Here is a 26,900-nt window from a genome sequence, read left to right as displayed (position 1 = left end):
GGGGAGGTGCATTTGCGGGTGGTTGTCGTGTTGAGGCTGTTTCGATCTTCGGTAAATTCAAGACCATGATGCCAAGACGCGTTTCGGCGCTAACGCCGGCGGCTTACATTGCTCCAGGCGTCACTTGTTCCACGAACAACTTTCCTACAATGGCTTTGTCTAGTCTTCCTCCGGAGCTCAAGCTTGAGGTCGCTGGGTACTTGGATCCTGCAGCAAGCTTTAATTTCGCCATTACATGTAAGACTGCATGGCAGCTATGCCAGCCTATTCTCAAAGAGCATGTGCGTTTGTACGCGAAATGGCGCGTAATCGGTACATCTCAGCCCCAGACAGTTACATGGAAAGCTGTTGTAGAGATCTTGCGACATCATCGTGGGGGCTGGTACACGACAGAAATCGATCTACCTCTATATATATGGCAGCCGAACACAGACGGAGCTGATGAGCGCTATATTGATCTATCTGAAGAAGACCAAGATACACTCCAGGCAGCAGTACGACGACTAAGAAACCCCCGTCTCGAAAAAGAACAAATAGAAGACGAAAACCAAGATCGAGTTGCTATCCTAGAAAGAGAACTTGCTCGCGGTCAGTTCGACGCCCTCCTGACGGTTTTGATTCATCACTTGCCAAATCTTAAGACTCTGCGGCTTACGGGGAGTGAGTTTGAGCATCGCTGTCTAGAGCTCCTCATCTGGAAGCTGGCTGCAGGACAAGCAGGTTTTAAAGAAACGCCGCACCTCCCCCTTCTCCCACGGTTAGAAATTGCCGCAGTTTCTTCCAATGATACAGAGGGGTGCTGCGACGCCCGATGGATGTACGAATTTCTCCGTCTCCCCTCGTTGCGAACATTCGTTGCCAACGGCATGGGCGGCAGCTACGACCTCGGGGACTTCGTGTCACTTCGCAGCCGTGGCATGGCGCCCATGTCGAACGTGACTGAAGTTTTCCTGGAACGCTGCCAATTTGATTCAGGTACTCTTGGAGGGATCATCGCGGGCATCAAGGCGCTCAGAAAGTTCTTCTATTATGGTGGGGGTTCAATCGTTGCCGAAGGATACTTTTACGAGCCCAAGAACGTGATTCAAGCTTTGGCAACTCATGCAGGTCATTCGTTGGAGCGTCTTGTCCTTGAACATGAGTCTTTGCTGGATGATGTATGGCAATTGTTTTCCATCGGCATAGACACTCACTGACACAAAACTGCTAGCTCGACGAGATGGATCTGGAACGCGTATCCCTCCGCCCTTTCAAGAAACTAGCGATCCTGAAGTGCGAGTGGAGAATGATATGGCCAGAAGAAGATATGGAATTAGAAGACTCACTAGATCAAGGCTTTCATACCAGCGATGACGAACCGGCTTTCGATATCCGATCGATCCTTCCAGAGTCACTGCAAGAGTTGTATCTTGAGGGTACTGCGGATGATGTCGAGTGGGATCGACTCACTGAGCCTTTCAGCCGTCCGAGTGATGCGACGCCGCACCTTACCAAGTTGAGGATTGCCAGCGAAGGTCGAGACGTCGTCGGATCTGCACCTAGGCCCCAGGCCATGTTCGACCACCCGTTGCAGAGGCTGCTGGATGGACATGGTTATCGTTGAGACTTTTGACAAGAGTTTATTGATGTGGTATACACCATCAAGTAAGTTCGGCCTTTTTATGTAAATTGACATTATAGTATATTTAAACCATTCACTGTTATCGACAAGAAAACTGAGAATTCATTCTCCACGCATCTTAACCGACATACAGAATCTGTTTCAATCTTCAGAATAATATTAGTAAAGTCAAATGGATACTTGTACTTTAGATGGATTTCGAAAAGAAGTCCGACACATCGATTTGTGCTGCAACAGTGCAACGGTTTACAATGCTATGCGCTGCAGTATAACATGACGAAATGGAGCAAGAATTTCAGGTATACTGCTAAGTGTAGTGAACAGGCCCCATCAATTCACCCACACATTGTGAGTTGTATTCACAAAAACAGACGTTGATGCATATGATACCACAGTTCATCCCGTTCTTATAGTTCCTAACAACCTTCCATTTTGATATCTTACGATTTCTTCAACCATCTCACAACGATTTCGGCCATGTCAGTTGCCCTATCCATCCCCGTTCGTCTCATCCTAGACGTTAAAGATTGGTCCGCATTCAAAGATTGGCAACGAACCTTCACACCAAACGCGAAAATAGGCTCCATTCGCTATGGTCTCGACTACCACCGCTTCGTACGCCATCGCGACCAACAACCCCTTATGGAGGGCATTGCAGGCGCCCATATCGCTGCCCAATGCGGCCATACCTTACATCCATCCGACGCAATGATAGGAGGCTACTGCCCAGTCTGTGATGTGCGCATCTGTCTTGAGTTTCTCGATGTCATCGCAAAAGCTTTCCAGAAAGAAGGGGGGCCATGGCCTGCTCGACTCGGCGACAGAAGACCCGTGTCCTATTTCACTCTACGTCAAGGGTGGCACATGGCGCGTCTCCAACTCGAGATAACAGTGACCAAACTCGAAGCAGCAGTCGATCATGAAACGGCATGGGAGGCGCAGAACCCCCTCGAAGCTGACGCGATACAGGACGTCAACTCTGCGAGGAAAGCAGTCCAACTAGCCATCACAGAGCACAGATACCCAGCATCCATCACCAGCCACCCAGCACCCGCCATAGAGCCAACACCGTTCTCGAGCAGAAAACACGTCTCCTTCACCCCTGACACAAACTTCCACCGCAGCCGCCCAGCCTGCACCTACCGCCGCACCAGCCCCACATACTCCGCCGGTTCCCACGCTACCCCATACCCCATCAACACCTCCGGCTGCAGCCACTTCCTACACGACATCCGCAACCTGAAACTGCACGTCACAGACTCGCAGGACGAGTTCGACCGGCTAGAAGTCAACCCCATGCTTCGCGGTCTGCCGAGATTCAGTAACGGACTCGTCGCGCAACACGATCTCTCAGCGCAGATCTTTGCCCTTATCGAGCTGTATGGTGGCCAGGATGAGCGTGCGGATAGGGAGTTGAAGGATCTTGTGAGGCAGGCGGATTCGATGGTTGTGCTGATTCGTGAGGGGGTGGTGTTGGATGCGAGTTTTTGTGAGGCGGGAGATGGTGGGGAGGAGGATGAGGCGGATGAGCAAGATGTAGATGGGGTGGGAGTGCTTGCTGACTGGACTTGTTTGGGGCGGTGCTTGGAGACTGCACCGCGGTCTTGATTAGAGGTGCGATTGTTCGTTAGGAATGGGAACGTTTAGAAATGAACGATAGAGTAGGTGATCCACTTGAAAGGAAGAATCGATGGATTCCTGGTAGATTCCATCGAGCAGAGCGAAACATTAAAGTTAAGACAAGCTAACAGGTAGATCCAAATAGACGAGGCTCTCGTATTGTAGAGAAGAAGAATCGATCGTATCTCTCTGCTGAACCGGTCTGCTAAGTAATATCCTAGGCCAACGATCGCTTGTTCTTCGAGGATGAATTTCTGTATCTCAGCACAAGAAACTTAGTCAAGTGAAGTGCTGATCGTGGTAATATCTCCTTGATCAAAATTTCGCACTCACAATGCCTTACCAATATTCAACATGGATAAAGCTTCACAACCACATTCACACTTCACCCCCTCTCTCCGCTAACCTATACCCCCTTGTTCTTCCCTACGATGCCACGCTACCAACACCCAAAACAACGCACACAACAACAACCAGCACACTGACGTGGCACAACCACCCAACATGACCAACCCATTCCACCGACCTCCCAACCCCCAGCTCACAGCCCGTATCGCCAACATCCGCACCATCCTCGCCGAGATAAAAACATCCTCCTCCATCCGCGAGACGCTCATCCTCCTGGGCCAAAAAGGTGGCCGTCACTGCGCCTCATGCAGTCCGCACAACACACCAGGGGCCTGCGGACCCACATGTGCTCTCCTCCGGCCAACCAGTAGAGAGTATCTAGCAGTACCCGCATGGGCCACTGTTGTATATGCTGACGTCGAGACTTACTCCAAGCTAGTGGAGGACATGGATCGGTGTGCGGGTGTGCCCAAGGCGGCGAAGGTGCGCGAGTGGGAGGAGACGGCGGAGAAGCTGAGGCGGAGCGCTATGAGTCGGAATGAGTGTAAGGCGGAGGACTGGGGTGGGAATGTGAAGATGCTGGATCCGAATGCTGTTTTGACGCCTGACTGGCGGTTTGAAGGACACTGGGGGTTGGGACAGGGGCTTGAGGAGGAGGTTGCGCCGGAGGATCCGAGGGTGAATCCTTTTCTTTGACAGCGTGACGATATCCTGGGAGGTGGGTAAGAGTGGATGTTTGCTTTGATGGGAAGGTTTACAAGGGCATTTCTGGAAGTTTGTTTTTAGACGACAACAGAGGAATGCCACTAGAGTAGCATATAGTAGCCTCACGTCCTAGTGAACGGTGCCCGCGTTCGCTCTATAAACTTGCAAATGAGTCTTGTGACTAAAACCAACCAACAATTGATACGTCAAATATCAATAAGTTCATCTTCCCCACGAAAATACGCCTCAATTTCTCCCTCATTCACCACTTCAAACACGTCCTTGAGCATACCGGCGGAGAACTTGAACCATCCATTCCATTGTGTCCCCCCCGTGCCATCCCTATATTTCGCAGTGAGCGCCACCGGCTTCTTCATCTCCATATAATCCCCAGACAGCAGCTTAGCAAATGTGTCGTCATCGTCATCTGCATCAAAGCTCTCTAATGCCTCGTCATCGATGACCATACACCATTCATATTTTGGACCAAACAGTCCTTCTTCGTTGTATGCGTCCTGGTAACCAGGCTCATACAGTCTCTCGGAATCGAGTATCCGAGCATAGTGTGTGCGGAAATGAGTGCATACCTTAGAGAGCGACGCGTTGGGCATAATAGCTGCAGGGACAAGACGTAGGGCGTCTATTATGCGTTGATTGTAAGATACGGGGTAAGAGTCGCGCAGGTTTTCGGTTGCGAGGTCGTGGAATTTGTCTAGTAGGTTTTGGAAATAGGTGTTGTCGTCAACCACTTATACAGCGCATTAGTCACTCTCGTAATACTGTAGAGTAGAAACATACCCGCTGTTTTGTCCGAGGAGCTGTTTTGATTAGAATCAACTTGCTCTTGTGGGCGCGTGTAGGTGGCGTAAACGTAGAAGCCCCATGTTGGGTCGGGGCCGGTGGTAAAATTGTTCAAAAACTCCTTACATGCTTTCTTTTCATCGTTATGTAGTCCCATAGTAGGTTCTTTTGAGTTGCGTCTGGTGTGATCGTTATTGAAGGTTAAGGGTTAAGAGTGCACGAAAACATAGTAAGAAGGCAGAAGTCACGGGTGAGCGGCCAAGACCCCACCTTGGCACCAAAATCACCCTGTTTTCAGCCCATATCAGCACTTTGTAATCTTGTACGGATGAGGTCACTTCAGGCTAGAATAGACACAGTAGTAGTACAGTTTTGGTATTAACACGTCGCTACCTAGGTAGACATGAATTAGTATGTTTGATAGCGCCTGTTCGCTTCAAATATGAGGATTCGGTCGACAGTACAATCTCGCGTTGAGAAGTGAGGAGGTCGCGATCAGACGGCTTGTGATTGAGATACTGTGGAAAAGGCGTTCCACAAGCTGACTGCTGCGCCGAATGACCTTGATGAGCATGGCCAGTAAAGGATGTTCGATGCTGACGGTTTTTGCAAGAAGATTCGGCAGAAGTCCCTCTGGTATGACTCTGATGAAGTTCAGTTCCACTATCCTGGGTCAAGAGATGTAGCAATCACCTCCAATCGTACAAGCGCGGGTACAAGTTGGTCGATAGGAACATCAAGATGCCCATCTCGATCACGCGCAGAACTTTGCTCTGTGCTGCTCATGTTGTGCTCTGATTGATGTGACGGCTCTGAGGGACAACCCAACGGCGAACGAGATCTTGATGGCTTGTTGATATGGTAATGCAAGATTTTGATAGCATTGGAAGCGGACCAGGCCGAAGTTCTTAGACGCAGCACAATGTTTGAACAAGCATGTGTATTTGTGGTGGACAAAGCGATGATAATTCCCATAGAACTTTTGAGAACGCCCGACCCCTTGTTTCGGCGGAGCATTGGATGTTCTGGAATACCTCGTAGACTGCTGAAAGAGGGCAACCTTTTTTGGGATGGCGGTCGATGTGGGAATCGGGGAGAGTGGAGGGACGATTCGGGCATCTCCGAGAACTCTTATAGTCCACGTAGTAGTCGCCGGATCCTTACTCGCTACCATTCTCGGTCCTCCTCTTCATCTCAGTCTCCAGTTCCGGAACGGTCATGGGCACTCTTCGATCATCCCACCTCTCCTTCTCTTGCAGCGCATAGCCCTCTGTGCTTAACATCCCAACACACAAGAAACCCAGCTCCTCTCTATCAACATCGAAGACCTCCCACCACTCAACCTCGGGCAGTTTGATGCCCACCTCTCTCGCCGCCAGATATATAGCCGCTGTCGCTAAGCTTGGTGGCTGATGCGTAAGGTATAGCAGTTGAGGGCTCAACAGCGCAGTGTTCAGGTGTGTGATGGCACGTTTGGCGAGCTCAGATGCGCGTGGATGTGTAAATACGTCGAGAGCTTGTAGATACGTGATGCAGAGAGTATACGGGAGGTTGACGTGGACTTGGAAACCGAGCGTTTTTAGGATGCGTTGTTCGGTCTCGAAAAGTGTGGCGCGTCGTCGCTCGTATGTACCTTCGGATACGTAGTAGGCCTCCGCTCTCTTCTGTTGGAGGTCTTCCGGATCGATAAACGCGGACGGGAAAGAGTTCAGATAGGCATAGACATTGACGATACTTCGCGGCGATTTGGGGTACGCAGAGAGCTTAGTCGTGAGATACATGGACGCTGCTGATGCTTGCTGTGGATGTCAGCGCATCTAGAACATCCGCATCAATGGTAGAACTCACCTCTGCGCCGAATTCCGCGAGGCTACCGCCGTCTGGACCGACCCAGAATCTCATGAAAACAATAATAGCCTGCGCAATAACTTCTTGCGGGAGTCTCAGCAAAAGTCCAGCAGCTTGCGTCAGTCTGGCGCCTGCAAAGCGCACTGAGTCCTCGAGCTCTGGTGCAATGCCATCGAGTTGTGAGCCAGAGATCTCCAGCTGGGCCACGGTGGCAAGCGGGTTCGCGAGAGGTGAGGGCTGCATGACGGAGTCCAATATGATCGTGTCGTTCTTGGTCGCGCGTTGTCACGAGCTCAGCAATTGGAGCTTGATCGGAATCAGAAGACGTGCATTGACTCGGCCGTAAGGCCTCGGTAAATCAGGATGCGAGGAAATATAAGGCGAAATACCTCCTCCCTACAACACCAGGCGACAATTATCAGAGAGCAGAGTTTGACAGAATCATTGCAAGCATGTACTTCGAAGGCTGAGGTAATGTTCAAGACAGGGCAGAATTTGGTCTGCGTTAGCCTTGAATGATGCTTAGCGTGCAGCAGGGAAGGCTTCCAGTGACCCAGTTACCGAGACGCAAACCCCGATCGCACAGATGAGGCGCAACAGAAACTTATGTTCCCACTATATAGATTATGGATTTTGGAAGTCTTCCATCAATCATTCAGTGTCGCTTTAGCTCAATTGGGAGAGCGCCAGACTGAAGTTCAGTCATTAAATCTGGAGGTACAGCGTTCGATCCGCTGAAGCGACATCATATGTAGCTGCGCCTGGCTTGCCAGGACCACTCGAACATCTTTTTTGTCGAAATCCCACACTCGACATTATCCAAGCTCATGAACATATCTTTTTGTAGAAAGCAATGAACGCCATCAGTACTTTCAGCTATCTTCATCTCAAGATAATTACCAAAAGCCATAACAATTTCTGTCGTTTTTGGGGGGCATTGCTCTTCTTCCCTGTCACTCATTACACCTAAACTTACTCAGAGCCTTTGCATCAATCGACGATTCTTGTGATACTATGGTGGACATGGTTGCTAAGGTTTCTTTTCTGACCTGCTCCACCATTATTTGCGACAAGTAACGATCTTTCTGTATTTACACGCCTGTTTTCACAAGTCTAGACGTGAGTAAGTGCGAAGTGGTCAAAGGATTTATCCAGGCTTTGTCCACAGAATTCGGAGTAACTACATCAGCGTGCATGTAGGGAAGAGATGTTCCTAGAGTTTGTATTGCCCTTACGTTCTCGGAAACTCTGCCTCATCCCGAGTCTCGCTCACTTATATGAAATCACGTAGGTGACTGAACAGCCACTAATGTCTTGTAAACTACTCTACGGCACCCATATCCTCGACTCGTACCGACATACCTGACATAGCGCTTGCGTGGGAACCGTGTTACGGCTGTCACAAGTCATGCATCGTTCACAGGTAAAAGCTTTTTGAACTCACCATAACCTCCTCGTTAGACAAGTTCACAACTCTCAGCAAGCTTGGAACATCGAAGCAGTGCCCTGAAATCGGTGTCTCAAGTGGCTGGGTTAGGGGTTCTCTGCAGGATTCTTTCCGGCACTTTATACTTGCTCTCATAACTCAGCTGTCGAGTCATTATATGATTTATCAAGATTTAATTATAGATGTTTCCCGTTGGTTTCACTGTTGAGATCGCAAGAAGTGTCGATCATCTAGATTCACATTCGAAAAACCATGGTTGTGAGCAACTGACACTTGGCAAAATACAGCTTGTGAAATGCGATTTACATAGGACCCAAACACGAGGATGCTCTCTCAACGCACAAGTCTGATGCGACGCCGTCTCGCACGTGGGACGTACTCGCCAGAACTTTGTGACTTCCATATCAGAAGGTCAATATGCATAGCTTGTTGTCATCCCATTGTACCCGGTGAATCCCCACATCAGCTCGACACCAACCGCCTAGACGATATGCGTAGGAGAAGCAGCAGGGTGTCCAGCTGTATTTCGATCCACCGGTGCCACAGGAGTGATATGCGGGTCTTCCCTAGACTGCACTGTCCACTCCACGCTCTTCATGATGCCCGGGGTGTCTGCTGTAATTCTCTGTTCATCGGAATGCGCATCGGAATCGAACCGCCAGCCGGCACCGTTCTTCATCTCAAAGTCCTCGTTATGCGCACTCACGTCGTCCAGATCACCGTATTCTGTCATGTTTCCATGCATGTTTCGATGATGCCTCGAAGCCTCAGCGTTGCTGTGATTGCCGTATGCATAACCGGATGGCTTGTTGCTGCCAGCGCGTTCCCAGGATGGGCGGAGCCAGGGAATACAGCGCGAGAGGATGTACTTAATTGTAGGCCCTGACGTACCCATGATCTAAGATGAAGAGTCAGTGTACATTTCTTTCTCGTTTCGGACATGGACGTTACGTACGGCGACGCTGGATTCGACGGCGGAGTAGGCGGACGTGATAGAATAGCTATCCGTCTTGCCCGTGAAGGCGTCGAGAAGCCAAAGTAGTCGAGCAATTCCGACTGCGATGACTACTATGCCGAACGAGAGGAAAGCGATGGTGACGACCTTTCGTTTGAGCGGCATTTGTAAATCCCATATCATCCACGTGGGGATGCTGGACAATATTCAGTGCCAAAGAGACTTTCAAGAGGAAAAGACAACTTACCAGAGAACGAGGAAATCAGTGACAATGACGATGGATATATTGCTTTTGACGTAGAGTAGAGGATCCCAGCAACCTCCAGGGAGTTCTGGGTACCATTTTTTAGCTACTGGTAGACATGGTATTGCTCCAATAACAGTCACCACTATCATATGTATAGTGTTGATGACTTGCAAACTAATTATGGAGCGCTTCACCCATGGGTTGTGGGATCGTAGCTTGTACAAACTCCATAAGAAGGATGCCTTGATGATGTTGATACAGGGGCTGTACGTCGCGCTCAGCGCATATTGCAGCTGCACCATATAGTCAGAAACATGTTTACATTTAGGTACTGCATACTTGCCTTCATCGCAGAGACCATGTCGATCGCATTGTAGGGGACATCTTTACTGCGATATCCAGTGTACATCGCTTTGACAACTACGAACTCACTAGTTATTACATGGTCTTAATATCTCAACAAGTGACTCACATAAGTGTGTGATGACACTGTTTCCTAGGCAGAGAACCCATCCCAGAGCAATCAGTGCGTCGTCTGCGTAGAAGTGAGCGCCAGACTCATCTCTGCGTGGGAAGAGAAATCCCACCTCCTCCGAGGAGCTTATCCGTCCACTTCCTCCAGAACCTAACAACGAGCACAGCCAGTGCAAGGAAGGGGAAAAGATACAACAAAGCGATTAGTACAGGCTGTAGCCCTGGGTCTACGTTCGACATGTCAGCCGGCGGCATGCCGCCAGCGTTCACCATATCTGCCTAGGAGGCGACGTTGAGCCAGCGGGAAAAAAGGAAGGAATGAATAGCAAAAGCGAAGTGAACAAGATCGAAACGAGTGTCCTATCTCTTCCCCATACATGCAAACGGGTGGGAATCAAGGCATTTCTAAGTGGTCAGCTTCCTGTTCTCTCCCGTCTCGGCTATGTGCCTTCCCAACCTAACATTGTGATGTCGGTTTGCATAAGCTAAATGAAGCAGCTACTTCAATTGGTGCTGCAGCTCAACAGTGTGCGAAGGATTCGGCTCGGGTTACCAATTAAGCTCCCGTACCCGCTCAACCGCACGGCAGATATCGGGCACCCCCATGAAGTCCCCATTTTCGAAGTCTGAGTACATATTTTTTGGGCAGGGGTTGATTCTATATGTACGGCCGTTCTATCGCACAAAGTAAGTACGTCTCTTACTTAAACTTGTAAAAAATCGAAGCAGCGACGAACGTTTCTTGATAGGGAACGGAGATAATGAGGATCCCTCCACCTAATCAGGAAGTAGGTTATACTTAGCGCCATCCCATTGGGTGAAACAAAGCATTTGGGGTGCTCTCTACTATTCCCTCCAGGGGTGCCTACCTTATTGCCGTTCTACCGCTGTGCCGCTCCCAGGATGACATGAGAGTAGCCTGTTATCAAGCCAGGAAATTGGTTCTGCATGCAGGCATGTAGGAGCTAGCCTGTGCATTGAGGCACAGTTCTTGCCAGGGCCAGTCGTTTAACGCAAGTAAGCGAAACTACGTCCATATTGGCGTTATTTCCCGCAATCTAAATATCGAACGCAGGGGCCGAGCGGACCGCACCCGTTTGAGTTGACAGCGGCTCCAGTTTAAAGCTCCACAAACGTCTACCGTCCGCAAGATCAGTCGTATGAGATGGTCTGGGAGCGATTTGCCGCCATATACGCGATTCATGCGCTTCTTCACTCTTTAAAGCCCTCATGAGCCGCAGGAAAGTGCTGGGCAGAGGCTTGTTATATTGCGTTGGTTTTGACCTCCATCTTTAATCTCCAGCGGACCCTCGTTCACTATGCTGGCTAAATCGTTCACTCTTTCCTTGGCCTGTGCTGCTCTCGCGGCAGCGCAGAGCTCTGGCCCCTCGTTCACAGCTTCTGTGGCCCCTGCAGCGGAGACTGTCGCTCCGGACTCTACGCCCGCCAATGTGCAGTTGTTTGAGGCCGAGACTGTTCAATTGACCGACAAAGTCCTTTCTGGGCTTCAGAATAACCCGGACACTGCACAGTATGCTTCGCTTTTTGAATTCGCAAACTCGACGCTGCGTACTCGACACGCTCGCAGGTCACTTCGTTGCAAGACCATGCCTGGGGACGCCCTGTATCCCTCGAAGCTTGTATGGAGTCTCTTTGATATGCTGCTCGGCGGCGCCCTCGAGAAGATTGTACCAATTGGCTCCGTCTGCTATCCAAACTCTGAATACAAAAACTACGATGCCGAAAAGTGCGCATACATTACAGAGAATTGGGATGCTGAGAAGATCTAGTAAGATCCCCATATTGGCTAGAAAGAATTTATCTAACAGGCGCAGTTACGATGACAACGGCGCTCTCATGAACCCTCTTTACTACGGCATGACCTGTCCAATTCCAGGAACGGGAAATTCTACCACTTGTACGCAGGGTGGTTATTCGGAGTACGCTGTCAAAATCAGCAACGTAGCCCAGATCCAACTGGCGGTCAACCTGGCCCGCACGCTTGACCTCCGCCTAGTTGTGCGCAACACAGGTCATGACTACGTTGGAAGGTCCGTCGGAAAGGGTGCTCTCAGCGTTTGGACACACGGCCTGAAGGACATCCAATATATTGAGAACTACGAGAGTTCCACCTACTCGGGCCCTGTGTTCAAGGCTGGTGCTGGAGTCCAGGGTTTCGAGCTGTTGCAGGCGGCCGAGAAGTATGGTGTTTCTGCTGTCGCTGGTATCTGCCCAACAGTCGGCGTTACGGGTGGCTACACAACTGGCGGCGGTCACTCCCCGCTGATGCAGCTGTTCGGTGTTGGTTCTGACCAAGCTCTTGCTCTTGAGGTCGTCCTCGCCAACGGTCGCTTCGTCACTGCTACTCCAACCGTCAACAGTGACCTATACTGGGCCATGCTCGGTGGTGGCGGTGGTACCTTCGGAATCGTCACATCTATCGTCCTCAAGGTCCACCCCAAGATCCCCGTTACTGTCACCACATGGTCCATTATATCCCAGGGCATCTCCGTCGAGACGTTTTGGGCGGCGTTCCGATTCTATTATGACAGCTTCCCCGTACTCAACGAGGCCAAGACCTACTCTTACTTCCAGCTTATGAAGCTCGCTCCAGGCACGTATTTCTGGAACATGAACCCCTTTTTCTCCACCAACAAAACCATCGAGGAAACCAACGCTCTGTTGAAGCCTTTCTATGACAAGTGCGTGGAGCTTGGCATCAACCTTACTGTAAACAACACCTATTACGAAAGTGTCTACCCGGCTTACCACGACGCCTTCGGTGGTCAAAACTACTATGTCGGCGGTGCCGGCGCCACACCCGCCAATCGATTGCTCCCTACAGAGAACTGGGCGGATGAGGATATTCGCAACAAGACCTTTGCTGCTGTTCAGTCCGCCGTCGAGGACGTGGCATTGCTCAACATGTACCATCAACACGCTGCCGACGAGTTCAACACGGGCAAGAACTCTGTCAACCCCGCCTTCCGCAACCTGCAAAGTCAGATTGTTGCAATCAACTCAATCACTGACCAGACGGCTGCTGGCTGGAAGGCTGCCGTTGCTAAAATGACTGCCACGATCATGCGCCCTCTCCGCGAGATTACTCCCACCGGTGGAGCATACGGTAACGAGGCTGATATTGGCGAACCCGACTGGCAGCAGTCGTTCTGGGGCAAGAACTACCCCAAACTTCTGAAGATCAAGCAGGAGTACGATCCTTTTGATCTGTTCTACGTCTACCACGGTGTTGGCAGTGAGCGTTGGGCCATTGAGGATAACGGTATTGTCGGCGTGCAGTCCTCGGACGGTCCGTTGTGTCGCGTGTAAAAAGTGCCTCGTATACACTGGTACATCATAATTCCCCCTGTATGTAGTTAATGCAAAAGCCGTAATTATTCAACAACTGGGACAGTTCTTCTTGTCGACGTTGTATCGTGACCAATCCCTAGTAATACTTTGCATATTGCCGCTGTTGCCGTATTCACGAGAGAACTCGTTCCTGGGAGTTAAGCAGACACTGTAACCCAAATATGATGACGTCACATTTACTGAGATCTACTGTGGTCCCCCAGCAAAGAGGACATCAAGACACTTCCGTGGCGAACAGCCAGTAGGGTATGAGAATTTCTTTTGAATGCCCTTTGATCGTATGTGGAGGGTCTTTACCGTACGCGTATTCTGAAGTACCATAGCCGAGTAAAACATCTCAGGCGTGCGGGAAACATATCATCGTCTCAGCTCACGCTCTCAACACCTGTGTGTTCGTGATCTTCTTTGGTTCACTTCTCATCCAGTACCAGTGTTAGCCTATCGAACGAGACTATAACTGTGGGAAAGAAGTAAAGCAGCCACATACCTCCAAATACATCCACTGCGCCAAACACAACGGACAGCAGCATGACAAGAGGAAGAACTTGTCCGAACCCCCAGGTCTTCTCGTCGTTTCCAAGAAGGGATTTGTTCCAATCTAGCATGGAGAAGACGTCCAGCGTATTCCACACTGCGAAACCCAAGTACACAAACCACGCCAGGGGGGGGATCCGTCGCAATAGGACCAGACAGCCAACCACTGCACAAGAAGCTAGTAGAGAGCTACACAGAACGCAGTGAAACCAACTTGAAGTGCCGACCAGATGACGCCTAAGGACTTAATCTATCCCGGACGTGTAGGTCGCTTAGCGGGTTGTCGTAGCCGGACTCTGCTTTGTTTGTGCCAACCCACCAATTTCCTCGTGCGGGAGTCTACCACCATGGAGTAAGTTTCGATGATTATACTCGTTCGCTTTGATAACCCAGACGCCAGCGCGACACAGAATAATATGATTTCGACGGTCCAGGGCCACTCCTGAGTCCCATCCAAGTATCGGTACCAAGGCCCGCCGTCGTCGTTCCACATTCCTCCATCTTCTGGAGCTTGCTCTCTAAGCTAGATGAGAATCTTTCATGCCACGGCAAGGATATAGCTAATGAGAATAGTCAAGCGTCTGATAAATACCCGTAGCGGATCATCCTTAGCATCATAGTCCAAGTAGTCAATACGTGACGCCCAGAAAGAATTGAGCGTTAGATTCCAGTGGCAGTTGACGAGCTGTTCGTGGTAAAGCGAGATGGTTTTGATGCAGAATGGTTCCAGGAATAGCTCCATGCCGGCACGGAAGAGAGTACGATGGTCAGCCAAGATGTCGCCACGAAAGCAGCCATGACCTGAGTAAGAAACAAGTATCGCGATGCAATGTTCGACACTCTAATCATATACTCACACCTGGACCCCCGATATCAGAATCAGCCCCGATACTTGTCTGGCAGCCGCGACTCGGAGAATAACAAAACATTTTGACAACCGAAACACGGAGCGATACTCCCAATGTGAATTGACGACTTGCACTCAGAAAAGGAAAGGAATAGTTCTTCAGGTTGCAAGATAACCGGAAGCGTACCATAGCCCGTGGATTCTGCCTAAAAGTATACTTATCTTCGTCTTATGCATGAAGGTGGTAAGTAAACGGTCTATGTCAAGCATTTGTTTCCCCTCACCATGCACATGCGCTTACATTTCAGACTGCTGCCAACCGTTTTCTTGCGTTTGAGTAGATTTGCCGGTCCCTATCTTCAGCCCAGCCCTGGGGAGCAGTTCGGTTAAGCGGTGAGCTGCTTGTACCTATTGGTTCCTCATCATGACTAGAAACGCAGTTTGCAGTGTATGGTCAGGCGTCGAATTGGCTTACTGAGATCGAAGAAGCCTGGCAATAGAGAGGTGGTAATCGTGTGAGGTCATGAGTCACGGTTCTCTCAGCCTTGTCATGTTCTGCGCATGCTCGTGACACCCGAGTCCATGCTGTGTGCAACCTGCTTGGGGATTCTGTCGCATGGTCAGGGGATGACATGCGATGGAAGTGACAAGGCTGAGCGATGTTCAGCTCAATTGGAGAGAGACAGCTATTCGTTAATGCACAATGCTTTTGTCAGCTGTGATTCTGCAGGTGGGGTCGAGCTGCTCAGCCTGATAGACACGTTCGGGACTCCTCTTCGTCATGTCGAGAACAAGGTTCATCTCTGACTCCTTGTCAATGTGCATAACACGATCATACACTACCCCATTTCGTATCGCTTTCGCTAGTCATGCACTGTACAAGAGCTGATACGGGAACACTCAGCGAAACTGATCGCAAGTCCGTGAGGACTATCATTGTTAGCCAGAAACACTCGTGCATGGCACCTGCAATCATGTTTCCAAACACATTCCACCCATTGTATTGTCATGACGACTGACCAACGCCCAACTCTTGCGCCCAAACGCCCATAGACCCAGAAGGAGAGATTACGACGCCGCTATGCATAGCTCAGTTCCTCAGAGCGCGTAGCCTCTCCGTGAAAGCCTCCTCTTCCTGCTCCGTAGGGCCAACCTTTGTCTTCGCTGGGGTGGCTGACTGGAGATCCGCCTGCAAATCCACGCCAGCTTTGTCCGCTGCTTGCGCCATCATACGGTCGACGTCTTCTTGTGGTGTGCCGACGGCGGTCGCGGAAGAGGTAATATCCTGGTAGATCTCGGTTGCGGAATCGACGTTCTCGAACTGCTTCTCGAAGTCGACCATAACGGAGGCGATCTGTTTGGACGGTCAGTACTAGGCTTTGGGGATTTGCTCTACTCAGAAGGCGCAGGGTTGATGAGCGTACCCTTTCAGGACTCATAGACTTCATGGCTACGTCCAGACTCCGGTTGACCTTCATCATGTTGCCTGTGATTTGTCGCATGGTGACTGCGGTCTGAACGCGGCCAGCGACGGCATCGACGCGGGAGGCGAGTTGTAGGAGGTTCAGCTTCTCGTTCTGTTTGCGGACGGCGTTCCCGGCGTAGATGCGGGCAATGTCGTTGTGTCCCTGCTTCATTGCCTAAAGGGACGTCGTGAGCAAAAGCGACGTGCGAAAGAGAGAGTCTGCACACCTTCTCCAGCTTCGTCTTCTCTGCCTGCTCCTCTTTGCCGGCTTTGAGTGCCTGCCGGTTGAGCGACTTGGCTGTGAACTGCGCGCGTCAGCACGGTGCATGGCCTGCAGAGCTGGGCAGACGGACCTTGAGGTTAAACAGGGCATTTTCGAGGCCGGACATGGTGCAGGGTGTGATATGGAGCGCGTGGCAGGAAGGAGGGCAGGTTGGGGTGGATGGGGATAGCGCGGGAGATAGGCGGTGGTAGCAGGCAGTCGAGTGGGATGCGGCTGATGTCTGGGCTGGCGGGGCTGGCCCGACGTCATGCCGTTGGGTTTCATTGGTAGGCTGGCCAGGCACTCAACGTGGGTACACGCCTTGGCTGCACGTTCACAAAAGATGAGTAACAGGAGGAAACTCGATCGCATGTTGGCTGCTACTGCCTCTGCTGATTCCATGACATAGTCCTAATTGCCATGCCCCGGACGCTGAATGCGCCAAACCAAATGCCTGCCCTGGCTATGCTCCATGCGCCTGCTCAGACCCTGGGACCCGTGTGGTCAACACCTTAACGCCGCTTGAAAGACTCCCGTCGTGCTCGTCGTCATGCCCAAGCCTGCTATTGCGGCGCGGCGTTGAACTTGTCCGTCGCTGAGCGGAACAGCTCTTCTTGGGCGCGGATGAGCTCCTCTTCCGTCATGCCGCTCTGCTCGATCTTGGTTTGCTTCTTCTCGCGATTCTGCTGCGCGTTAGTGGGGTGTCGCATGCAAGCTCATGTCGGCGCATCGTACCTGCTGCTGCTTTTTGTAGTCTGCCGCGACCTCGAGTACGGCCGGCACGTAGTCGCCAAAGTCCAGCTCTTCCAGTGCCGCCTTGACGTGCTCGCAGGCTATTGTCTTCTTGGCTTCCTTCTCGGCGATCTCGTTAGCCTCGGAGGAGATGAGCGTGATGAACTCGACGCAGCACTCGATGAGCAGGTCGCGCGAGTCTTTCGCAAAGGTCATGCCGGGCTCGCTGGCTAGGATGTCCTGGACAATCTTTTGCACCGTCGCTGGCAAGTGTCAGCCATTTTCAAGTTTTGCCGCCCAGCGAGTTCTGCACACCTTTCGGCAGCGACAGGTCATCGTTGCCGCCAAACTCGCGATCAGACATGGCGGGGGGATGCGCGAGTGGAGTTTGCTCTCTGAGCTTGCGCGTTGGCGCCCTGGGGCCTGTCCTAACTTAAGAATACAAAGAACGCGTCTCGGCAAAACGTTCCCCCATGCCGTCCACACAAGGCAGTCGCAGCATCATGCGTACGACGTCCACGGCCATGTCCACGTCCAAGATCCGGGGCCCGGGACGGTGGAGGCAAGGTGTCTGGATTGCCGTCTCTGGGACCGATGGAGGTCGGTGGCATGCTGGTCACAGAACGCGATGCTGGTCACAGAAGCCGCCCGCCTGCCATGTCCACGTGCATGGCTCTGGTGGGATTTGGTTTTGGCTTCTAGCTTGCGGCTAGATAGCCTTGATGTCGCCATGCGGTCGCTATCGTATCTATCGGGTCGTGCACCCCGGCCCCTCGCCCTCACCCAGCAATTACATGCATAACTATATGGCATCCATGGATGCATGCATCTGTGGACCGCTGCGTCCTTTTCTCAAACAAGCGTTCCGAAACCTGAGGGCCGCCGTCCCCCACTTGGTAGGGCAGGAGTGGAGATGTCGCGTGTAGCGATTGGCAGCGGGCGGCGTATGCGAGATCTCAGGCAGGGACTTATCGCTCCCGGCCGAGTGGGATGCATCACGACTCCTCGCGCAACCACGCGCGGTGGGGACAGACGTCAGCGTGCTTGGAGAGACAGGGCTTGGCACAGAATAGGAAATGCAGACCGGTCGAGCTGGCTGGCGGCGGGCACGGACGCGGCCATGACAGTGGCGGTGAAAGCGGAGCACGACGAGCATCATCGGGTCAGCGAGGGAGAGGGTGATAGCAGTGATTGCAGTGCGGCCTCTCGCTGGCTGTGTCTGGCGGTGTCTGCTGGTGTGGGCGAGGGTGCGTCCCAACAGAGCCGCGCTGCACTTGCCTATCTTGCCCGTCGCGGCGCTCACTATTACCCACACAGTACATAGCTCAGCGCCGTAGCTCGCGGCTGCACAGGACTCGTCTTAGCCGTTTGGCGATCCGGTCGCGGATTGTTGGTGGTGCTATATTTGACAGTGTGCTGCTCCCACGGTACTTGTCCCTGCCCGCCCCTCAAGTACCCATTAATTGTAGAGCTGTTCACCGCTCCACGCGACGCACCAGCAGGCCCGATAGAGGCCTTGGAGCAGAGTTTTCTCATTACAGACAGTCGGCGCCTGATCGGGCTAAGGCGGTTCGGAGCAGCGAGCCAGGTGCGTTCTGATTATTATGACTTCACGCCCGCCCTCGCCGTCTGCGTGTCCAGCCACCGAGCCCTCGACCACCAGCACCCTCGCCGCCAGCACATCTCGAGCCAGTCTTCGAGAGCCCGCCACGATTGCGTCCTCGAGCCCCGTCGTCGATGCACGCCTCCACCGGCCGAATCCCGTCTCCCGCCCGCCCGAGTCCTCGCCCAAGGCTGCTCGACCCCGCCCACGCTCCGTCCTGACCTCGAACAAGTCGTCCAGCGCCGTCCCGACTCTGTCGACCATCAACCCGCTGTCGCCCAAGATGACCACCTCGCACACCACCGGCGCCACCTCGGGCGCGGCTGATCTGCTGCGCCAGGCCATGATGCAGAGGTAAGCCGAGCCGCGGATGCTTTCTTCCTGGTGCGGGTTGCGGCGAGGGCTGCTTAGCTCAGCACTCGCTCGCACGCTTTCCCCGGCCACAATGCCTTTCTGCCTCCTGCCTCCTGCCTCCTGCCTCCTGCCTGCACTCCATTCCGTCGTCTGCGCCCTGCCACGACTGCCCGCCACACCGCCCGCCACACCGCCACGATGCCGTCATCCTTCCTGCCGCTCACACCGCACACGTTCCTCCAGCTAACACCGCACAGAGGGGCCCCCGAAGACGAAGGCCCCGACTCGACCAGTTCCACGCCGCCCGGCGCCATGACGCCGCGCCCCGACCCGACCGACAAGCGACTGCCGGGTATTCTGCACAGTTACTTTGGTCAGGTTCGTGATTCCTTCATGCCCCGAAGAACGTCCTCTGCGATGCCCTCCTCCCTCACCTCTGCTTCTTCCGCTGCTGCACAAGGCTCAGAGCTTTCTGAAAAGGAAAAGGAGAAGGAGCCCGACAACGCCGGGCTGCGCTCCACCATGCTGCCCAGCCCCCCTCCCAGCACCACTTCTCGAGCCCCCTCAGCCTCTCAGTTGAATGGTGAAGCAGAGAAGCTAACAGGCGACTTTGCGCCGCAGGGTCAGGCCACTCCTCCCCAGACTCCCCGAACACGATCACAGGAAGGCAAGTCCAAGCCATCGAGCCTGTCACGGACGTCGCTCGTCTCGAACACGTCGACCGCGTCGAAAGAGAACAAGGAAGAGCCTGTCGTAAGCACACCAAAGGGCAAGCTTGCAGTCACCATATCAGAGGGACGGGGTCTGCGTCCCAGCGTGGATCCATACGTCGTGTGCCAGTTCCAGTGGGCAGAGTACATCTCAGACGGGCCAAGACATGATCCTACCAAGAAAGGCCGTCCTACGGCAATGCAGATGAGGCGGACAGAGAGCGAGATGGGCAGGCCCATGGCCATCCCAATGAAGAGCCGGCAGAGCAGCCACAGCGGTAACAGCTCCGATCCAAAAGAGGACACTTCGGAAGATGTCACGAGCCCCAAGTGGGAGCACGAGGCAATATTGTACGTGCAAATTATCGCCACGTCATCAATAGCATACTGACTTTCCATAGTGATGTTGTCGGAGACCACGCCGAGATCGACATTTCCGTTTACGACCGCTCAAACGGCGAGGCTTTCCTCGGCCATGTTCGGTTCTGCCCCAACCTCGTCGAATACGAGCACCCGTACGATGGCTGGTTCCACCTCGAGCCCCGAGACGGCGAGGGAGGCCAAGTGACCGGAGAGGTACATCTCAAGCTCAACTTCCACAAGACTGATAAGAAGCACTTTGGCCCGGAAGACTTTGAGATTCTCAAACTCATTGGAAAGGGTACATTCGGGCAGGTCTTCCAGGTCCGCAAACGGGATACCCGCCGAATCTACGCCATGAAGGTCCTCTCGAAGAAGGTCATCGTGCAAAAGAAAGAGGTAGCACATACTCTCGGAGAACGTAACATCCTTGTTCGGACAGCCATGGCCGACTCTCATTTCATTGTGGGATTGAAGTTTTCTTTCCAAACACCGTCTGATCTCTATCTCGTGACAGATTACATGTCTGGAGGTGAGCTGTTCTGGCATTTGCAAAGAGAAGGTCGTTTCCAAGAAGCTCGCGCAAAGTTCTACATCGCAGAGCTTATCCTGGCACTGCAACACCTCCATGACCACGATATCGTGTACCGGGACTTGAAGCCGGAGAACATCCTTCTGGACGCCAACGGTCACATTGCTCTCTGTGATTTTGGTCTGTCCAAAGCCAACCTCACTGAGAATGCAACCACGAACACTTTCTGTGGCACAACCGAGTACTTGGCACCTGAGGTTTTGCTAGACGAGCAAGGCTACACCAAGATGGTCGATTTCTGGTCGCTCGGTGTGTTGGTGTTTGAGATGTGCTGTGGTTGGAGTCCCTTCTATGCGGAGGACACTCAACAGATGTACAAGAATATCGCATTCGGCAAGGTCAGATTCCCTCGAGATGCCCTGAGTACTGAGGGTCGCAATTTCGTCAAAGGTCTTCTGAACCGAAACCCAAAGCACCGACTTGGTGCAACACGAGATGCGGAGGAGCTGAAGGCTCACCCGTTCTTTGCTGACATTGACTGGGTGGCTCTGGCAAAGAAGAACGTAGTCCCACCCTTCAAGCCCAAGCTTAAGGGAGAGCTGGACGTGTCTAACTTCGACCCCGAGTTTACGAATGCTTTGAACGGCAACGGCTCATTGAATGCCCGTGCTGCCGCGTTGTCATCAGGTATCAATCCGGCATCAACGCCATTATCGCCGACTATGCAAGCCAACTTCAAGGGATTCACGTTCACCGATCAAAGTACGCTGGATCAACAATTCGCTCACAGCCATCGGGAGGATCTGGAGCGGATGGACGAGGACGAAAAGGATGATGTCGATTGGGACAAGCCGGCAGGACGCGGAGATAGAATGTCTGGCGTCATTCCCAGCAATGACCATGACATCTTCAACCACGGCAACTTCGACGTCTAATGAGCTCCGAACTCACTCTTACGCCATCCTCTGTTTATTGGAGCCTGCTTTGTATCTCTTTGTTTCGGCGATCCCTTCAAAAGCGTTCTCAGCGGCTCTGCAATTCTGAATATTTTGGATTGTTGAACACGCAGCGGCATGGCGGCATCATTCATTCATTCGACTTTCTTCCTGGATACCCTGCGTTCGTTTCCCGTACGATTGGTCTCTTGCTGATTATTGTACACGGTTATGTTCTCTCGAATCTTTTACGCTCAAACACAATTTTATTCTTGTCGACGTCCTGCAACAACATCACAGAGCATGTGTTCAGGACATCACGATTACTCGGCAAACGCGTATGTCCCAGGTGGACTACCTCGACGATCTAACTATTACGTATCGACACCTGACGTTTGAAGAATGTATACCCAGCAGCACGATCCTTCGAGCGGTGCTAGCAAACGTCCATACCGCGCCGATCTTTCTCGGTCACAACAGAATGAGCTTTCGTCAGAGTTCCTGAGGAATTATGCTTTCAGGTATCTGCACTTGCATTGCGTGGGGGTGTGCATCGGAGTATTGTGCTACATCGCTTGTTCGGTGTTTTTCCTCGGGTTGGTTTTCCTGGGGTTCGAGTCTTCTTTTTTCCAGTTCGGTTTATCATGCTTGCGATTGCGCTGTTTGCGTTTTTGGGCATGTTTAGTGGGAATGCGTACACGTATCGCAATGGGACTTAATGAAAGGATTGCATTAATCAGACTGGGCTTCGTAGATATGATATGGACAAGAATGCAAGTATACAAATATCAAAAATTTAACACTATTCACAACCAGCCTGCATTGTATTCTTGAACTGGTAGTTCTCAATAGCTTCCTCACATTCATTACTTGTCTTCCAAATCTGATACCGACTCGATATGATGGCTGAGTGAAGCATGGATGTTCGAGTCGACCTCGGCAACTGTTGGAGCTCCGCATGAGCTTCAATTTGGCCGACCGAGAATAAGACCGTTATTACTTTCCCCGCCCAACATCCAACATCCAAAACCCTTCAATCGTGCTCTTTTGTGGATTCGAGTCTCTATACTTTGTTAACCAGCTCTTAAATCACATCTCAAGCTACTCACTTCTTCAACAAACATGGGCAACGATGCTGGACCTGGCGTGGGTTTCGAATTCCCAAGCTTCGAGGTGTCGTGGATGAAGCGCGATCTGCTGCTCTTTGCGAACACCATTGGAGCTACGTATCCAGATGAGCTGCATTTTCTCTATGTAAGTCACCTCACAGCCCCATTCGAGCTTCCCTCCGTCCGTCCGAGATGCCCCTTCAATTCGCTAACACATACTCAAAGGAATTGCACCCTTCCTTCGCCGCATTCCCCACATACCCCATCATCCTGCCCTTCAAGCACACAGATCAGGACGTCATCGACTTCTACGCGCGCAGCAACTCCGAGCCCATCGCGGGCGTGCCCAAGTTCGACACTAAAGGCGTGCTCGACGGCGAGCGCAAGATCGAGTTCTTCAAGCCGTTACCCGTTACATCCGAGGGCCGCACGTTTGAGATTAGGAGCAAGGTGCTGGGCGTGTATGACAAGGGCAAGCCCGGTACGGTGGTCGAGACAGAGCAGAGGCTTGTGGATAAGGCGACGGGGGAGACGTATTCGCGGGCGGTAGGGAGCGGGTTTTATGTTGGTCAGGGGGGTTGGGGAGGTCCTAAGGGTGAGTCTCTTCTTCTTTCTTTTTTTCATCTTCTTCTGCACTCATGATAATGTAGAGATGATGATCGCTAACACTCCACCGCAACAAACAGGCCCCAAAGTCCCCAACTACCCTCCCCCATCCCGCGCCCCCGACGCATCCCGCACCGTGCAAACCACCATGGAAACCGCACACCTCTACCGCCTAAACGGCGACTACAACCCGCTGCACGCGGACCCCGCGCCGGGCAAGAAAATGGGCTTCGGCGGGCCCATCATCCACGGCCTGTTCTCGTGGAACTCGGCCGCGCACGCCGTGCTGCAGGCTTTCGGCGCCAGCAAGCCCGAGAATATGAAGGAGTTTCAGGCCCGCTTTGCAGCGCCGGTTAAGCCGGCGGATAAGCTGGTCTTTGAGATGTGGAGGATGGGGAAGGAGGGGGTGAGTGAGGGCGGGTTTGAGGAGGTTAGGTTTATTGTTAGGGTGGAGGGTGGGAAGACGGTTTTGACTAATGGGAGGGCGATGGTTAGGGTTGAGGGGCTGGTTAGGGCGAAGTTGTAGGTTGGTAGGTTAGGTGTTTGTTTGGTTGAGCTTGAATGTATGCTCCTTCTATGGCAGGACTAAAATGGGGGTTGGAACTCTAAATCAGTAGTTCCTTTAACCAATGGCTTGCTTTTGTAGGACAGAGTTCTGGATAAGAAAGATGATAAACTAGTGCAGTTAAGTTAGATCCTCCGTCGTGCGCTCCGATGTTCCCATCTGATAAGATGGTGTACTAGACGTACCTAACTAACTTATGCGGGCTTCTCCTCACGTAGCTCGAAAACGCGTCTTCCTAACACTGAACAATTGACACGCAACACATTTTATTAACCAGTTCGAGTCTTTCACGGCGACTTTAAGAGCCTCGGCAGCGATGATCGCTCGGAGGCATTCTGGGAAGCGACTCGTCGTGTTTCGCCTTGTCGATGGGTGAAACGTGAGATGGAGGGAAGGAGTCGCTGGCCCTGAGCTGACTGCGCTGTTCGACTTTACATCCACTTGTTTACCGTGTCTATCTCACAGTTGCGAGACTAATCCTCACTCTTGGAGAGCTTAGCATTGTATACCTTAGTAGGCGCGACACCGCATCTCTCAGTTGCGAACGACACGACTCCAGCCCGTAGGCCGCTGCGCTCGACACCACGACCCGGCATTCAAATTCAGATCCCCAACAACATGTTCTCCAACCTCCCATTCTATCTATCTCTCTTCACAAGCGCCCTCCTCTTCAACCCCCACCCCCACGCAACAGCCTACAAACCCCTCTCAGACACCTTCCTCCGCGCAATCCCCTCGCCAGGCCACGCCCTCAACCCACAAAACGGCACCCTCCTCGCGCCCCTCCTCATCCCACGCGTACCCGGAACACCAGGCCAAACGACCGCCCAACGCCACTTCCTCGACTTCTTCACGCGCGAGCTGCCAAAGTGGAGTGTAGCCTGGCAGAACAGCACGGCCGCGACGCCCGTGTCGAACGGCGCGGACGTACCCTTCGCGAACCTCGTGTTCAAGCGGGAGCCGCCGTGGGTTAAGCCGGGACAGGCGAATCTGCTCACGCTGGTGGCGCATTATGATTCCAAGGTTGCGCCTGAGGGGTTTGTGGGCGCGACGGATAGTGCGGCGCCGTGTGCCATGTTACTGTATGTTGCGCGGGTCGTGGATGCGTATGTGAGTCGGATGCATGAGGAGATGCAGGAGCTGGGTGAGGGGGGCACGGTGGAGATGGACATGGGGATTCAGATATTGTTTTTGGATGGGGAGGAGGCGTTTGTGCAGTGGAGTGATGAGGATAGTCTGTATGGGAGCAGGTATGTGTTTCTAGATACCACAACGTGATTTGGATATGTGTACTGACTGTCCACCCTAGAGCTCTGGCAAAAGAATGGTCGGAATCATATAACCCGCCCTCGGCAACCTTTTACAAATACCGCACCCCGCTCAGCCAGATATCTCTGTTCGTTCTACTGGATCTTCTCGGCTCTGCGTCCCCTTCTGTCCCCTCATACTTCCCGACCACGCACTGGGCTTACAAAAAACTCTCCTCAATCGAATCCCGCATGCGCGCCCTCGACCTTCTCGAGTCAAGCCCATCTTCGCCGTTTCTGCCTGACAACAACATGACAATGGCGCGTGGCGCCATATCAGACGACCACCTCCCCTTCATAGCCAGAGGGGTCGAGGTGTTGCACGTCATCCCCGATCCGTTTCCGCACGTGTGGCACAAGATGGAGGATGACGGAGCGCATCTGGACATGGAGACTGTGCGGGACTGGGGGAAGATCATGGCTGCGTTTGCGCTGGAGTGGTTGGATATGAGTGAAGTGTGGGACGAGCCAGGGGAGGCGGGGCAATGATTAAGCCGAACTGCATAGATGTAGGTAGCATCTCGAACATGACGTTCGTCGAGCTTCACCGGTTTTTGTTCCAATATATATCCCGCCGTGGGGAAATCAGCTCAATCCGCGTGTAGCGACTGCTTGCCTTACCGGCCCAAAAGCCTAGATTGGCGGCAGCCAAGCTGCTGCGGTCGGTCCTAAATTTAAGAAAATAACGGGATTCCGCAGATGGAATGCTTCACAAGCAGTACTCGTGGCAGCGGTTAACGAGCACCCACATAACTATTCCTAAGCACCCACATACGGGGCCTATATGCAACTAGTGCTAGTAGTGTTACATAGACTCTCTAATAGATAGCTACTATACTATTTAATGTATAGCGTATCTGCTAAAGGAGATTTATAGTATAAGAGTTACTAACTATTAATACTTATTACATATTTAGTAATTTTTATTATTTATTATTATTTAAAGTCTACTTTATTAGTTAATTATTTTAATTAAAAAGCTTATTACTATTAAATATTATATTATATATACTAAATTTATTATATTATTTATTTTATCTATTATACCTTATATCTTATTATTACTTTTATTATTACTACTACTAACTCTATTATTACTACTATTACTACTACTAGGAATATAGCTAGTACTATTATACTTACTATTATAATTACTATTACTATTTAACTTTAATATAAAACTACTATTAAGGCTAGTAATACCTACCTTTATAGCTAGCCTAAACTCTTTTAATATAAGTAATAATAATAAGTAGAGTATAGTATTTATAGCTTTAGTAAATAGTATAAATAACTTACTATATAATTATATATATCTTATTTAGAAGAAAAGAGAATAGGCTTATAAGTATATTCTATATAAGTACTAGTACTATAAAATTACTATTACGAATATTAACCTTAATAGCTTATAGAATAAAGTATTAAATAAAGACTATAACTATAAGCTACTACTAAAGGTAATATATATTATATAAGCTAAGGCTAAAGTAGTAGTTAAAGCTTAAGAAAAGAATTATAACCTTAGCTATAAGTATTAT

General features: G+C 51.6%; 15 protein-coding genes and 1 non-coding gene across 16 annotated transcripts; 10 read left to right on the top strand and 6 right to left on the bottom strand.

The window, feature by feature from the left end:
* Positions 1-68: 68 nt before the first annotated feature.
* P153DRAFT_393298 (uncharacterized protein) lies at positions 69-1,799 on the top strand (the record flags this gene model as incomplete). Its single annotated transcript, XM_033671222.1, has 2 exons — positions 69-1,157; positions 1,211-1,799. 2 exons carry the CDS (start codon positions 69-71, stop codon positions 1,601-1,603), a joined length of 1,482 nt encoding a protein of 493 aa, XP_033527868.1. The 3' UTR covers positions 1,604-1,799.
* Positions 1,800-2,257: 458 nt separating this feature from the next.
* Positions 2,258-2,751, top strand: P153DRAFT_308370 (uncharacterized protein; the record flags this gene model as incomplete). The annotated part of the gene is made up of 1 exon (XM_033664702.1): positions 2,258-2,751. A coding segment is annotated over exon 1 (486 nt), but the record flags the coding sequence as incomplete, so codon positions are not given.
* Positions 2,752-3,745: 994 nt separating this feature from the next.
* P153DRAFT_353829 (uncharacterized protein) lies at positions 3,746-4,285 on the top strand (the record flags this gene model as incomplete). Its single annotated transcript, XM_033666466.1, has 1 exon — positions 3,746-4,285. One exon carries the CDS (start codon positions 3,746-3,748, stop codon positions 4,283-4,285), a length of 540 nt encoding a protein of 179 aa, XP_033527866.1.
* Positions 4,286-4,500: 215 nt separating this feature from the next.
* Positions 4,501-5,252, bottom strand: P153DRAFT_381908 (uncharacterized protein; the record flags this gene model as incomplete). The annotated part of the gene is made up of 2 exons (XM_033670086.1): positions 4,501-5,042; positions 5,093-5,252. The coding sequence occupies 2 exons, from the start codon at positions 5,250-5,252 to the stop codon at positions 4,501-4,503; spliced, it is 702 nt and encodes a 233-aa protein (XP_033527865.1).
* Positions 5,253-5,800: 548 nt separating this feature from the next.
* Positions 5,801-7,405, bottom strand: P153DRAFT_393295 (cyclin-L2). Its single transcript, XM_033671221.1, has 2 exons — positions 6,944-7,405; positions 5,801-6,894 (listed from the first exon to the last, which is right to left on the bottom strand). The coding sequence occupies exons 1-2, from the start codon at positions 7,184-7,186 to the stop codon at positions 6,256-6,258; spliced, it is 882 nt and encodes a 293-aa protein (XP_033527864.1). The 5' UTR covers positions 7,187-7,405; the 3' UTR covers positions 5,801-6,255.
* Positions 7,406-7,603: 198 nt separating this feature from the next.
* On the top strand, positions 7,604-7,688 carry P153DRAFT_t23. Its single transcript has one exon. It is a non-coding gene; the product is annotated as a tRNA-Phe (tRNA).
* A 1,183-nt stretch (positions 7,689-8,871) lies between these two features.
* P153DRAFT_373082 (uncharacterized protein) lies at positions 8,872-10,001 on the bottom strand (the record flags this gene model as incomplete). Its single annotated transcript, XM_033669441.1, has 4 exons — positions 8,872-9,288; positions 9,346-9,541; positions 9,593-9,885; positions 9,936-10,001. 4 exons carry the CDS (start codon positions 9,999-10,001, stop codon positions 8,872-8,874), a joined length of 972 nt encoding a protein of 323 aa, XP_033527863.1.
* Positions 9,968-10,576, bottom strand: P153DRAFT_420346 (uncharacterized protein). Its single transcript, XM_033672236.1, has 2 exons — positions 10,180-10,576; positions 9,968-10,127 (listed from the first exon to the last, which is right to left on the bottom strand). The coding sequence occupies exons 1-2, from the start codon at positions 10,337-10,339 to the stop codon at positions 10,024-10,026; spliced, it is 264 nt and encodes an 87-aa protein (XP_033527862.1). The 5' UTR covers positions 10,340-10,576; the 3' UTR covers positions 9,968-10,023.
* A 634-nt stretch (positions 10,577-11,210) lies between these two features.
* On the top strand, positions 11,211-13,455 carry P153DRAFT_308363 (FAD-binding domain-containing protein). The gene is made up of 2 exons (XM_033664701.1): positions 11,211-11,855; positions 11,902-13,455. Exons 1-2 carry the CDS (start codon positions 11,386-11,388, stop codon positions 13,394-13,396), a joined length of 1,965 nt encoding a protein of 654 aa, XP_033527861.1. The 5' UTR covers positions 11,211-11,385; the 3' UTR covers positions 13,397-13,455.
* A 2,454-nt stretch (positions 13,456-15,909) lies between these two features.
* P153DRAFT_381903 (uncharacterized protein) lies at positions 15,910-16,673 on the bottom strand (the record flags this gene model as incomplete). The annotated part of the gene is made up of 4 exons (XM_033670085.1): positions 15,910-16,173; positions 16,244-16,459; positions 16,512-16,589; positions 16,638-16,673. The coding sequence occupies 4 exons, from the start codon at positions 16,671-16,673 to the stop codon at positions 15,910-15,912; spliced, it is 594 nt and encodes a 197-aa protein (XP_033527860.1).
* Positions 16,674-17,028: 355 nt separating this feature from the next.
* On the bottom strand, positions 17,029-17,871 carry P153DRAFT_157518 (histone-fold-containing protein). Its single transcript, XM_033662239.1, has 3 exons — positions 17,594-17,871; positions 17,282-17,541; positions 17,029-17,229 (listed from the first exon to the last, which is right to left on the bottom strand). The coding sequence occupies exons 1-3, from the start codon at positions 17,640-17,642 to the stop codon at positions 17,110-17,112; spliced, it is 429 nt and encodes a 142-aa protein (XP_033527859.1). The 5' UTR covers positions 17,643-17,871; the 3' UTR covers positions 17,029-17,109.
* P153DRAFT_157517 (uncharacterized protein) lies at positions 17,872-18,720 on the top strand. The gene has a single exon (XM_033662238.1). The coding sequence runs from the start codon at positions 18,102-18,104 to the stop codon at positions 18,600-18,602; it is 501 nt and encodes a 166-aa protein (XP_033527858.1). The 5' UTR covers positions 17,872-18,101; the 3' UTR covers positions 18,603-18,720.
* Positions 18,721-18,882: 162 nt separating this feature from the next.
* P153DRAFT_282523 (Pkinase-domain-containing protein) lies at positions 18,883-21,772 on the top strand (the record flags this gene model as incomplete). Its single annotated transcript, XM_033663208.1, has 3 exons — positions 18,883-19,235; positions 19,493-20,296; positions 20,347-21,772. 3 exons carry the CDS (start codon positions 18,883-18,885, stop codon positions 21,770-21,772), a joined length of 2,583 nt encoding a protein of 860 aa, XP_033527857.1.
* Positions 21,773-21,973: 201 nt separating this feature from the next.
* Positions 21,974-22,702, top strand: P153DRAFT_157526 (uncharacterized protein). The gene has a single exon (XM_033662240.1). The coding sequence runs from the start codon at positions 22,175-22,177 to the stop codon at positions 22,604-22,606; it is 432 nt and encodes a 143-aa protein (XP_033527856.1). The 5' UTR covers positions 21,974-22,174; the 3' UTR covers positions 22,607-22,702.
* Positions 22,703-22,894: 192 nt separating this feature from the next.
* Positions 22,895-24,013, top strand: P153DRAFT_282262 (Thioesterase/thiol ester dehydrase-isomerase; the record flags this gene model as incomplete). Its single annotated transcript, XM_033663186.1, has 3 exons — positions 22,895-23,026; positions 23,107-23,476; positions 23,568-24,013. 3 exons carry the CDS (start codon positions 22,895-22,897, stop codon positions 24,011-24,013), a joined length of 948 nt encoding a protein of 315 aa, XP_033527855.1.
* A 657-nt stretch (positions 24,014-24,670) lies between these two features.
* On the top strand, positions 24,671-25,848 carry P153DRAFT_282584 (uncharacterized protein; the record flags this gene model as incomplete). Its single annotated transcript, XM_033663215.1, has 2 exons — positions 24,671-25,302; positions 25,362-25,848. The coding sequence occupies 2 exons, from the start codon at positions 24,671-24,673 to the stop codon at positions 25,846-25,848; spliced, it is 1,119 nt and encodes a 372-aa protein (XP_033527854.1).
* Between the last annotated feature and the right edge of the window lie 1,052 nt (positions 25,849-26,900).

This window comes from Dothidotthia symphoricarpi, assembly GCF_010015815.1.
Source record: "Dothidotthia symphoricarpi CBS 119687 unplaced genomic scaffold P153scaffold_3, whole genome shotgun sequence".
Classification (NCBI taxonomy): Eukaryota; Fungi; Ascomycota; class Dothideomycetes; order Pleosporales; family Dothidotthiaceae; genus Dothidotthia; species Dothidotthia symphoricarpi.
This window is presented reverse-complemented; position numbering and strand designations above follow the sequence as displayed.